At 37.7% G+C, this 12052-nt stretch overlaps 1 protein-coding gene across 1 annotated transcript in view; it reads right to left on the bottom strand.

Annotated features, from left to right (window-relative positions):
* LOC127634865 (arf-GAP with SH3 domain, ANK repeat and PH domain-containing protein 1-like) overlaps positions 1–12052 on the bottom strand; it is a 99446-nt gene that overhangs the window by 20252 nt on the left and 67142 nt on the right. Inside the window, exons 10-19 of the mRNA XM_052114589.1 lie at positions 11481–11556; positions 11241–11327; positions 9187–9287; positions 8656–8725; positions 8374–8461; positions 8078–8126; positions 4091–4254; positions 2223–2356; positions 1942–2033; positions 657–843 (exon numbers count right to left, since the gene is read on the bottom strand). Coding sequence (XP_051970549.1) covers positions 657–843; positions 1942–2033; positions 2223–2356; positions 4091–4254; positions 8078–8126; positions 8374–8461; positions 8656–8725; positions 9187–9287; positions 11241–11327; positions 11481–11556 — 1048 coding nt within the window. The remainder of the gene's footprint in view (positions 1–656; positions 844–1941; positions 2034–2222; positions 2357–4090; positions 4255–8077; positions 8127–8373; positions 8462–8655; positions 8726–9186; positions 9288–11240; positions 11328–11480; positions 11557–12052) is intronic.

Raw genomic sequence — 12052 nt, 5'->3', positions numbered from 1 at the left:
TGATGCATAGGACGGACGCTATATAATATAAACTCAATGGAGATGATTTTAAATCATAGGTGGATGTTTCTGTGACTGTACCCACACAGAGGCAGCTGTTCATCTGTAAGCTGGACAGCAGCATTATCTTAGTCATTGGCTAAAGGAATGAAGAGTCTCTCTCAGAGAGGAAACTGGTAGAAGATCAAGGCTACTGATTCAAGTTATGTCCAACATGTCTACTTTCTGATATGCAGCAGATCTCAAAATCTGAGCTCAAAGGCTCTGATGTGGATTGGTCATTCATCATGTGATAATCACAGTGAGACTGTCTGTCTCTTTGGACCTACTGTCTCCTACCAGAATCCTCTGTACATTTCAAATTCAAAAACAAGCTTGTATGACCCCTTAGTAGGGCTACTAATGGTTAATTATAATTTTAATCACCACTTTTAAATGTGTATATATGTTAAAAGTTAATTTTGTCATATTTTAGGAGTACACTAGAATATAGATTGCCTTTGAACTGACAGAAACGGACTAAAAAGCCACAAAACACTTTAATTTTAGGGACATTAATTGTGATATCTGTCATTTTGGTTCCTGTGTTACCGGTTCTTAAATCATACTTGACTCTACTGATCAACTTGACACTCAGATGTAATGCTGTCACTTACCTGTCCTCCGTTAGGTAGTGGTTCCATAAGCTCCACCCCCTCTGCATACACCTGGATGAGGGCTAGCAGGTCCTGTGACCTGACGGCTTCAAACAGCTTACTCATCTTAGCTGCTGCGGAGCTGCAGGTCTTTCTTGCGAACTTATGATCGACATACTTAGCATTTATAAACTCCTTACGAACAGTCCTTAAAACAAAATATAAGAGAGACTCATATTTAAAAACATGCTACATGAACACTTATTCTACAACAATATTCAAAAATTCAAATATAAAAATAGAAACGTCCTTTTTTTTCAGCAAACTTAACATGTGTAAATATTTGTATGAACCTAAAAAGATTCAACAACTAAAGACGTAAACTGCCACTGCGAGGATGATCAGCTGTCCTTCCGGTCTACCTGTAGCACTCTCTTATGTGTCTCACAGTACGGACATTGCAATTTATTGCCCTGGCCACATCTGCAGTCCTCATGCCTCCATGCAGTATGCCTAAGGCACGTTCATGCAGATGAACAGGGACCCTGGGCATCTTTCTTTTGGTGTTTTTTCAGAGTCTGTAGAAAGGTCTCTTTAGTGTCCTAAGTTTTTATAACTATGACCATAATTGCATACCGTCTGTAAGCTGTTAGTGTCTTAATGACTGTTCCACAGGTGCATGTTCATTAATTGTTTATGGTTCTTTGAACAAGCATGGAAAACATTGTTTAAACCCTTTACGATAAATATCTGTAAAGTTATTTGGATCTTTTCAAAATGATCTTTAATCTTTTATCTGTCCTGAAAAAGGGACATTTCTTTTTGAGTTTAATGAAGCCAATGCTTTTTTTTTTTTTTTTACTAGAGGGACTACTTCAGTTAAATGTATGCTGGGCTGAAAATAAAACATTTTAATAGGGCTCTAATGGTTATTTGGGAAAATATAAAGTTAGAGAATGCAACATGTAAGCATACATACATGGATCATATAAAACAGATCAGTTCCTATTCTTAATTCTGATTGGATGTACATTAATTCACCAAGATGTCATGCTTTTGTATATACTGATTATTATTATTATTATTCATACATTTAACTATATGTTGAACATTGGTGTATTTTTTATATTGCTGTTGCCGGCATTTTTAAAGATTTTGACCCTGTAAAGAATACCTGCTTCGCATTGTGCTATAATCATGGTAAAATCATTGTAACATATGTCATCTTGTGGTAAAAACACTGTAATGCACAGCCTATTATGACTTACTTTATACTTTGGCCTGTATTATGGCCTGGCATACTCACATGTCACTAGCAGGAGTGGGTTTAGGAGAGGGACAAGGAAGATTTCCTTCCATTATTTCATTAAAACTACTGTTCCCCACATTCTTGGCCAGCTGAAAGCAAGGAAAGATGGATCATTTTTAGAGACTAAAGATACAAAAAAGTAAAACAAATCTAAAATGTAAAAAGTATTTAATTCAGATGTAGGTTGTCATGGTTCCAATGCAATGAAATTTATGAAATATTATTTAATTGCTGTATATGTATATTTGCAATGGGGATGTCTGAGCCAATGAACAAACCAAGAGTTCAGAGGTTCCCAGTTTGTCCAGTTCCATGGATTGGATGCGAGAGATGTGGACACCCATCTCCCGGTGAATGCCTGAACACTCGATGCATGTCAGGATACCGAGGTTAGTCGACAGCCATTTGGGGTCTGTGAACATCACAAAAAACTATGTTGAAAGAGAGAGAGAGAGAGCACGGAGAAACAAGGAAAAACTAATAATACATGGCTGCATTTTTGTTCTGTCACCACTAGGTGTCGCCATCAGACTGAAACATTGAGTGCTAAACATTGCACAAGTTCAATTCTGAACAGATCACTGTCAAACAGTGGGAATGTTATCACTGATCAGTTTGAGATGCATTTGGGTCTGTATGAGCGTGTGTTGAAGTTGGTAGCAGAGAGTGTTTGTGAGAGAGAGTCAGAGACAAGCTCCGAGTGTCAGGGAAATCTCCAAAGCAGAACCAGTGACAGGGAGACAAAAGATAAGAGGATATACACACCAGCAGCTGAATATAGACACAGGTCTTCTCCGACAGTTTTATTTGCATGCTCAGTAACTTCCAGAAACCCTCAATTGCGCTCGCGCTCTCTCTCTCTCTCTCTCTCTCTGTCTTATTTCTCTCCAACACATATTCAATGAGCATCAAATCCATTCATGTCACTGTTTAATAACATAAGACGTAATAAGAACAGAATAGCATTGGGGAAACCTGCATGAAAATTATTTTTTCAATTCCATTTGGTGACGGTAGAGGCACATGAAATTACATGCTTCAGATTTAAAACTGATTCAAACAAACTGATTCACTGGTGTGAGGAGTCATGACCTTGACCAGATCAAAGCATTAAAAGGCATTTAGGTCTGTGTTGAGCAGCTGAACAACACTTCAACGTAGTTCTATAAGCCTCTTACACACAGTTACATTGCCACCTGTGCTGCATCTAATAGTGTTGAGAAGTCTGATAGTAGCAAATCAAGTTTGTTGGAATGGTTCATTTCAACAGTTTAAACATCATTTTATTGATTCATTTCAATCATCACCAAAAAATTTTGGGCGAGGTCAACGTACATCATTTTACAAAATTTTTTTTGGTGTAGTGAAAAATGTTTTCACTGATAACCCTGAAAATATTTAAAATCACATGGAATATCTGATTTTTAGATTTCTTATTTATTCATTAACTTATATGTGCTAAAAGACAAGTAAAAAGGACCTGGAGCTATTTCATGGACCACATGTCTATACTCTTCCAGAGAGTGAAAACAATGAATGGGAGAGAGTGATCAAATAATTCTCAGCAGGCACCCTCTCAGAACTTCAGCATAGCTTGCTTGAGACAATTACATAAGAGAGAGTGATGTAACAGCACTCGCTGTCCTGACTGCCTGATCACTCACAACACACTGCTGCTGCTGTTGTTCTCATGAGCAGAGAGACTGATCTAAATGATATTGGAGGGATAAAAACACAGGGATTAAAAAAGAAACAGATTGTTGGCTAAAAATGAGTGAAGCATGGAGAAGAGTGAAAGGAAGAAGGAAAAGATGAGTGATGAGAGACAGGGGGCAGAGAGACAGAGTACTAGACAAGAGAAAGACTCAGCTCAGTAGGTCCTTAAAATGCAAGTGAATGGTGATTTCTCTTTTGAAGGTCCAAAAATCACAGCTTTTAAGTTTTTCTTCAAATGTGTTCTGGTGAAGAAAGACATACACACCTAGGATATCATGAGGGTGAGTAAATAATGCGATCATTTTTTGGGGGGGGTGAACTATCCCTTAAAAGCATGATATTCTGCAAAGCGGATTTTAAACAATGTGTGTTGTGAAAAGAACTATACAAATAAAAATGACAACTTAGACAGACGGACAGACAGACAGACCTGGAGCCCCACAGTCACAGCACACTTCATTGCCGGACATCCCCAACACATCGTCTATGATGGCCTTGGTGAGATATTCCAGTCCGTCATCTCCTCCACTCTGCTCTCCTCTGAATGCCATGTTAAGTGCTTCCTCCTTACTGTTAGTTAACACTGAGATCCATCTGCAGAGAGAGAAAAACATTCATAAACCATGTTTTCCACCTTTTTTGTTAACAGTTTTATGAAGCAACACAAACACAAATTAACTGAAGAGTACCATGACATAAATATATTTGAGTCTGAAACTGTCTATTGTTATTATTTTAATTTTAAATTATTGAATATTTTTTTTGTTTTTTACAATGAATACAATGAAATGACTGTCCCACCCTCAGCTCCAATGCATAAAAACAGCTGAAGTATGTATAACTTGACAGGAAATAAACTCAATGCTCATGTTGAAAGATACTGAAAAACCAGTGATAAAACTACTAAATCCTAAACTACCGACTGAGTCCTTCTATTAGACCCTCTCTTACTCCCATGGCATTTATTTCAAATTTATTGGTAAGGCAGAGCAATATACCATGCTCAAAGGCATGCAATGGCCCCTTGTTAGCTGGATGATGGGGCTGACGACTGGCTCAAAAACATTCAAATGTAAAAAAAAAAAGTCAAAGGGTCAAAGTTGAGTAAAGGGTCTAAAGGGTTGATGTGGAAAGGGGTGTTGGGAACTCTTTTGGATCAGCCTCTGTGCTTTTAAGAGCTCTTTAAAATGGTAGTTAAATGGCCCAGTAAGGAAGTCCTCATCCTCAAAGTACAACAGGGAGCTCACTGTAATGTGTTGGTTTGTACAGTGAAACATATATACAGTATAAATCGCACTAGTAAAAACAATTAAAGTGGTCCTCCTCATTCATAAATCAGCCAAATCATGAAATTCTTTAAATCTACTGATATTAACAGGTTTGTGTAAGGTGTTAGGTTTAGGGGCATGGTTGGGGTACAGAAAATATAAACTTCGTATGAAAACAGTCTATGAGATGTACTCACTAATGAGAATAATTTATAATTACTGCAGCTAAAAACTATGATGAAATTCACTGACATTGCTCTGCTAAGGCTGTTTCCCTGTTGGGAGTGAAAATTGTTCTCTATGATCTAAGAGTACTCTGCTAGTCAGAGCGCTGATTCTTTTTTAGATTATTTACAATCATGCATGCCAACAGAGGAAATTGAGGCAAGATATTTTACTTTCTTAACGTTAAAAATTGTTAAGTCTGAAGCCTGTCTCGACGAGATCCTTCAAAAAGGCATATGTTTTTATATGAGCTTTCCTACTGATGTGATATCACTAAATTACGCAGCATATCAATGAGTACCACACATCTATCTATCGATCTATCTACAGTTGAAGTCAGAAGTTTACATACACCTTTAACACCTTTTATTTGTTTATTTTAACTCTGTTTTTCCACAATTCTTGACATTTAATCATAGAAAACCTTCCCTGTCTTAGGTCAGTTAGGATCACTACTTTATTTTAAGAATGTGAAATTTCAGAATAATAGTAGAGAGAATTATTTATTTCATCACATTCCCAGTGGGTCACAAATTTAGTATTTAGTAGCATTGCCTTTAAATTGTTTAAATTGTGTTAAACGTTTTGGGTATCCTTCCACAAGCTTCTCATAATAAGTTGCTGGAATTTTGGCCCATTCCTCCAGACAGAACTGGTGTAACTGAGGCAGGTTTGTAGGCCTGATCTGCCCACAAATTGTCGATCAGATTGATGTCAGGGCTTTTTGATGGCCACTCAAATACCTTGACTTTGTTGTCCTTAAGCCATTTTGCCACAACTTTGGAGGTGTGTTTGGGGTCATTGTCCATTTGGAAGACCTATTTGTGACAAGCTTTGAATTCCTGGCTGAAGTCTTGAGATGTTGCTTCAAAATATCCAAATAAGTTTCCTTCCTTATGATACCATCTAGTTTGTGAAGTGCACCAGTCCCTCCTGCAGCAAAGCACCCCCAACAACATGATGATGCCACCCCATGCTTCACGGTTGGGATGGTGATCTCTGGCTTGCAAGCCTCACCCTTTTTCCTCCAAACATGACGATGGACATTATGGCCAAACGGTTACATTTTTGTTTCATCAGACCAGAGGAAATTTCCAAAATGTGCAATCTTTATCCCCATGTGAACTTGCAAACTGTAGTCTGGATTTTTTATGGCAGTATTGGAGCAGTGGATTCTTCCTTGGTGAGCAGAATTTCAGGTTATGTCAATATAGGACTCATTTTACTGTGGATATAGATACTTGTCCACCTGTTTCCTCCAGCATCTTCACAAATTCCTTTGCTGTTGTTCTGAGATTGATTTGCACTTTTCACACCAAATTACGTTCAGCTCTAGGAGGCAGAATGTGTCTCCTTCCTGAGTGGTATGATGGCTGCGTAGTCCCATGGTGTTTATACCTGCGTACAACTGTTTGCACAGATGAACGTGGTACCTTCAGGCATTTGGAAATTGATCCCAAGCATGAATGTGGATGTCCACAATTTTGTTTCTGAGGTCTTGGCTGATTTCTTTTGATTTTCCCATGATGTCAAGCAATTCAGTTCAGTCCAATTCAGTACTCCTCCAATCAGAAAGCTAATTGGCTAATTGTCTAAAGGCGTGACATTATTTTTTGAAACAATCTCTTCTGTAAATAATTGTTGGAAAAATTATGTGAGTCAGGCACAAAGTAGATGTCCTAAACGACTTGCCAAAACTATAGTTTGCGAATATGAAATGTGTGGATGGTTAAACAATGAGTTTTTATGATTTCAACATAAGTGTATGTAAACTTCTGACATCAATTCCATCCATCCTTTTCAATCTATCTATCTATCTATCTATCTATCTATCTATCAGACAGGGCAGTGGTGGCTCAGTGGTTGAGGCTCAGGGTTACTGACCAGAAGGTTGGGGGTTCAAGCCCCAGCACCACCAAGATGCCACTGTTGGGCCCTTGAGCAGGGCCCTTGAGCAAGGCCCTTAACCCTATCTGCTCCAGGGGCCATGTATCATGGCTGACCCTGCACTCTGACCCCAGCTTAGCTGGGATATGTGAAAACTAATAAATTTCACTGTATATATGCAAGAAACTGTGTGTATAATGTGTGACCAAAATAAAGGATTCTATTCTATTCTATAACTGAAAGCAAAGACTTGCGGTTACGAATGTGAGTCAGATCATTCGGTAACCACTATAATCAATTCAACAAGATTGTTCAGTGTACGATTCGACAGATTTATACAGATAACTTGAAAGATGTGAATTATTTATCACATACAACTCAGACTGCAAGCTTTCAGCTCAGGTAAAGTTTAATATACAGTCATCACAATAGCAGTTCAGGAAACACTTGTGTGTGTGTTACTACTAGTAGTGTGGGTATGAAGCAATGCTGGCATAGTTCAAAACATGTAAAAAAAAAAAAATAGCTAGATCTTTTGGTTTTTGTGGGAGTGTGTTTGCGTCTAAAGGACTCTGGGAAATGTCACTGTGGTCTCAATGACATCAATGAGAAAGAGGCAACTTAAGACAAGCAAACGCCACTTCACAAACTTCTCCCCACAGAGGCGCACAGAACCAATCATATTAAATGGCTTAAATGAGAGTTAAAATGTCCATTGTGGTTATGCCAATCTGCGATTACTTCACTACAACTATTTTCAGGACTCTAATTTGCAATAAAAGTATTGGAATCAAGGCATAAAAAAGAAAAGTGGTACTTTGGTCTCAAAAAAAACCTTTAACAGCTCCAGGAAGATTACTATAATTGTTCATAATTGTTAAATTACAGTGAGGAAATCCCATAAACAGCATATAAAACATATCTTATAGATAACGTTTGCAGAGAATTACAATGTTTGTGTATTTAGAAATGTAAAAAGCTCATCTTGTGATAAGATATAGCCAAACTGTAAAAAATGTATTAAAACAATTCCTTACATCATAAATTCCTGCTCATCTTCGGCCTGGAAGTGATATGTGCGATTATCTGAAACAGACGATAAGTCAAATATGAGCTATCTAGATAAACATGAAATGATTCACACCAATTAAACACCAGAGGACAGTAATTAAGTCATAATTCAAATGTACTGTTATTATACAACTATTAAAGAATTCATTTGACATTTTTCTTCCAAGAATCAGTTTGGTAAACAAACACAATACACTAAGCTACTAAATCACTCATGTGGTCTGCCACAAGAAGCTCTCCCTGTGGGTGTCTGATGACGTACGGGAGATGAGGTCAAAACATTTCCTGTCCTCAGTGCTGGGCTTGACCTGACATGTTAGCAGGTTGAGTTTGACAGGCTGTCTGTTTGACTGAAAGAACACAAGAGACAAGAAGTGCATGATTAACTACATTCAAATCCCTTTTCAAAGACCAAAGTTCAGAAAACGCATGACATTTTTTTACTGATATGTCAAACCTCTGTTTTATAAGGCTGATTTCAGGAAGAAATGGATTCAAACTGAATAGAGCCTGTGTAAGAAAGTGTACATGTGGTTCTACTCACAGTGGCATGAGAGATGGTAAGAATTCCTCCTTTAACTGAGCACTTCCTCCTCTGCCACACCTTCCTCAATCTACAACACAACAATTACACCAGGTTTCCCCAATTAGTTTTCACCAAGGGCCAAATCCAGTCAACAATTCAAAGTCAAGGGCTACGGCTCTCAATGTAATGACAAAATGTTTGTGTTGCCGCTATAATAATGATTATTACTATTGTTGTTTTTATTATTAAAAGAGTCATGCATAAATACTAGTTAATTTTCTCAGTATTAATAGCCCGTTTTATTTATTCCAACAATTATTATATATATTTTTTTGTATACAGATACACAAAAGTACACAACTTTGCCTGCTGTAAAAAATTTAAAAATAACTTTAATGTGCAATGTGGATCACCATTCGAGTCAACTTTTCCTGCTCATCTCTAAATGGGATCTACTCCCTGCACTTTCCCAATTGCCGATTAAATTATTAGACCTATTAGCATTAATATTGTTATTGTGAGAGAGTGTGTGGATGTAAATGCTCTTGCCCATCACTCTTCTTCATCAGATATCCTTTCTTCTCACTGCCAAACTCTTTGTTTCCCTGTAGTTGGTGCATACTGTAGCCACCCTGTTTGCTCTGAGAGTCCTGCTCACTCACACACACACACACACACACACACACACACACACACACACACACACACACACACACACACACACACACACACACACACACACACTCTTAAAAACATAAGCACAACTCGAAACGGATACGGTTTAATCCACTATAACAGTATATCAATCTATATTAAATACAAAATATTTCATCATATTTTGATACTGGACCAGTGAAAGCGCTTGCTGGGAAGTAAAAACACATACTGTGGAGCCCTGGATATTCATGCAAAATCTCTAAATTCAATATAGAAGCACATAAAGTTTTTGTTTTGAATCTATTTGCAACCTTTTAAAAACATCAGCTTTATCTGATATCCACTTATTTACTAGCACACACACAATGATCTCCATTGCAAACACACTGCATGCAGCACACTTACTCTTCTAGACTTCAATCCACACAGGCAGCGAGTGAGAGAGACATGGGAGAGGGTGTGAATTGCATATCATAGAACTAGAAGGGATTGCATTTACTGTGTGTGTGGTGGTACTGCTGAACCATTTAACTGAACCCATTTAGTGCATTAACACTAACCAGGGTTAACTGAACCAGAGTTACCAGAGCATTATTGTAAATAAATATACTCAGTAAAATATACATTAATTTATCCAATAACTTTAATATGGCTATTTATTTGTTTATTAATTATCCAAATTAAATGGTCATAAAGCCAGCAACTTTTCTCTGAGCAACCGGTGGGGCACAACACTGGTTACCAGCAACCCCTACTTCATACTGGCTACCAGCATGGTACAGCACTGGGCACTCCCTCTCACACTTTGCCCAGTACAGGTTGAGCATTAGGGAGGGTTTCTACACAAGCCGGTTCTCTTTGCACATTTTTATGCATTGTATATGTATCTGGAAAATAGTGTACAAGTCATAAGGATTACTTAAAGGCGGCTTTCACACTGTCAGTTTAGTCCGAATGGGGCACGGTTCACATGAAAAGTAGGTAATGTGAAAGCTGCTTTGAGGACTGGGAAGTGATATCATCAGTTGCCAAAATCAAACACACGTGTACCATGAATGACAGGGGAACGTTGTGGAACACAAAAGAGATGAGGTGCCTTTTGTATACATGCCTGAGTGAGTGTGCCCTCAAAAAGATTGTGTGTGAGCATCTGATATAGTCACCTTCTCTTGGACATGTACAACTGCTGAATTACGGCATGCGACAAAGTCGCAAGCTTCATTTACTCTGGTGTGCATGATGACACCAAATTATTAGAAAACACACAAATATAGCAACGTGCATTGTGCCTTCCATCATGTGCATGTTTGTAATGTCAAAAGTTGATGACGGAAAAGAACAGGGGTTCGACTGAATCGTATGAGAGTCTGAAACCAGAAAAACAAAACCAGGGATGCTGGGAACAACCGTACTCGGATTCGGACTGCAGCAAATATGCCCAGTGTGAAAACCAACTAATTGTGCTTTTATGGTTCCTTCTTGTCATTTTTGCAGCTTGACAGTAATGACCATGACTTACACACAGTATTGTATCTGGATCTGTCTCGTCGGACAAACAATCAATCTGCCTAAAAAGAACAGTATAGGAGCCAATACAGATCCAGGTATAGGATCGGTGCATCCTTAATATGTAAATAAACCTGTCAAGAACATGTCCAGGTCATAATTTACCCCAAAATCAAAATAAACAAATAAGAAATATTACTTTGTTAAAATAACATTTTATTAAATGAATGAGATCCAGGCATGTTTTTGTGACATTCATCCAAGTGGAACACATTTTAAGTACTGAATATATTCACTCCAACATGCAGATATAAATAGAATCATCTTTGGAAAAATATTATAACCCCAAATAAGTCATTACAAACTAGTTTGGGCAGATCATCCAGTAAGTACATTGGTCCTAAAACAGAGCTTTGTGGCACACCAAACTGTCTGCCTACCTCTTTTTGGTCCAACTGTAGAGAAGATTTAATAAGATCCCTTAGAGCTGTGAGCTGCTTCTTCTCTTCATCTTGTGTTTGTTTTATCTAAACCACACCCAAAGAAAAGGAACTTGTTACACATAAATTATACTGCAGCAAAGGAAAATAGAGTACCATACAACAGCCTTCATGTTCACTTAGATGTGAAAAGGGTTTTCAAATACAATACTTTTAGGTTGAAGTGCGTGTGATACATACATTGTAAAGATCAGCTGCTAACTTCTCAATGTATTGCTTGAGTTTATCTGCCGTTTTTATGCCGTCTTGGAAAAAGCTAACAAAAACAACACAGAAACAACATTTTCAAACAGCTCTCAACAGAGGTCATGCATTTCTTCCATTAAAATGATAGAAAACAGACAGACTTGACATCAGAAAAAAACTTATGAACATGAATTAATTAGCTCAAACTCAATTTATTTCAAAAGTGCTCTGGTACTTGTCTCTAATAAGCAAAACTAGCTCTCTGAGGCATTCAAAGCTTTAAATTAACAAGTAAAACTTGTGGTGGGAATGGCCAGTTTTAAATACTAACACAGATTAATAATAAAATATCTTGCCAACACTATCACGTGCTACAGATATTGAGGCAACACATCAGGACCAATCTGATGTCTGATGTTAAAACATTATTCTGCATTTGAGTGACCTTAGCAAAGCATAAAGTACATTAGGGAGAGAGAGCTTTGCAAAGTATGTATAATGATGGAATATCCAAGCCTTGAAGTACAAAGTAAGCTTGCAGAAATCAATCAGACGTGTTTCTGCTG

Source organism: Xyrauchen texanus, chromosome 42 (assembly GCF_025860055.1).
Source record: "Xyrauchen texanus isolate HMW12.3.18 chromosome 42, RBS_HiC_50CHRs, whole genome shotgun sequence".
In the NCBI taxonomy this organism is placed as follows: Eukaryota; Metazoa; Chordata; class Actinopteri; order Cypriniformes; family Catostomidae; genus Xyrauchen; species Xyrauchen texanus.
Note: the sequence above shows the minus strand (reverse complement) of the source record. Positions and strands in the feature narration are given on the sequence as shown.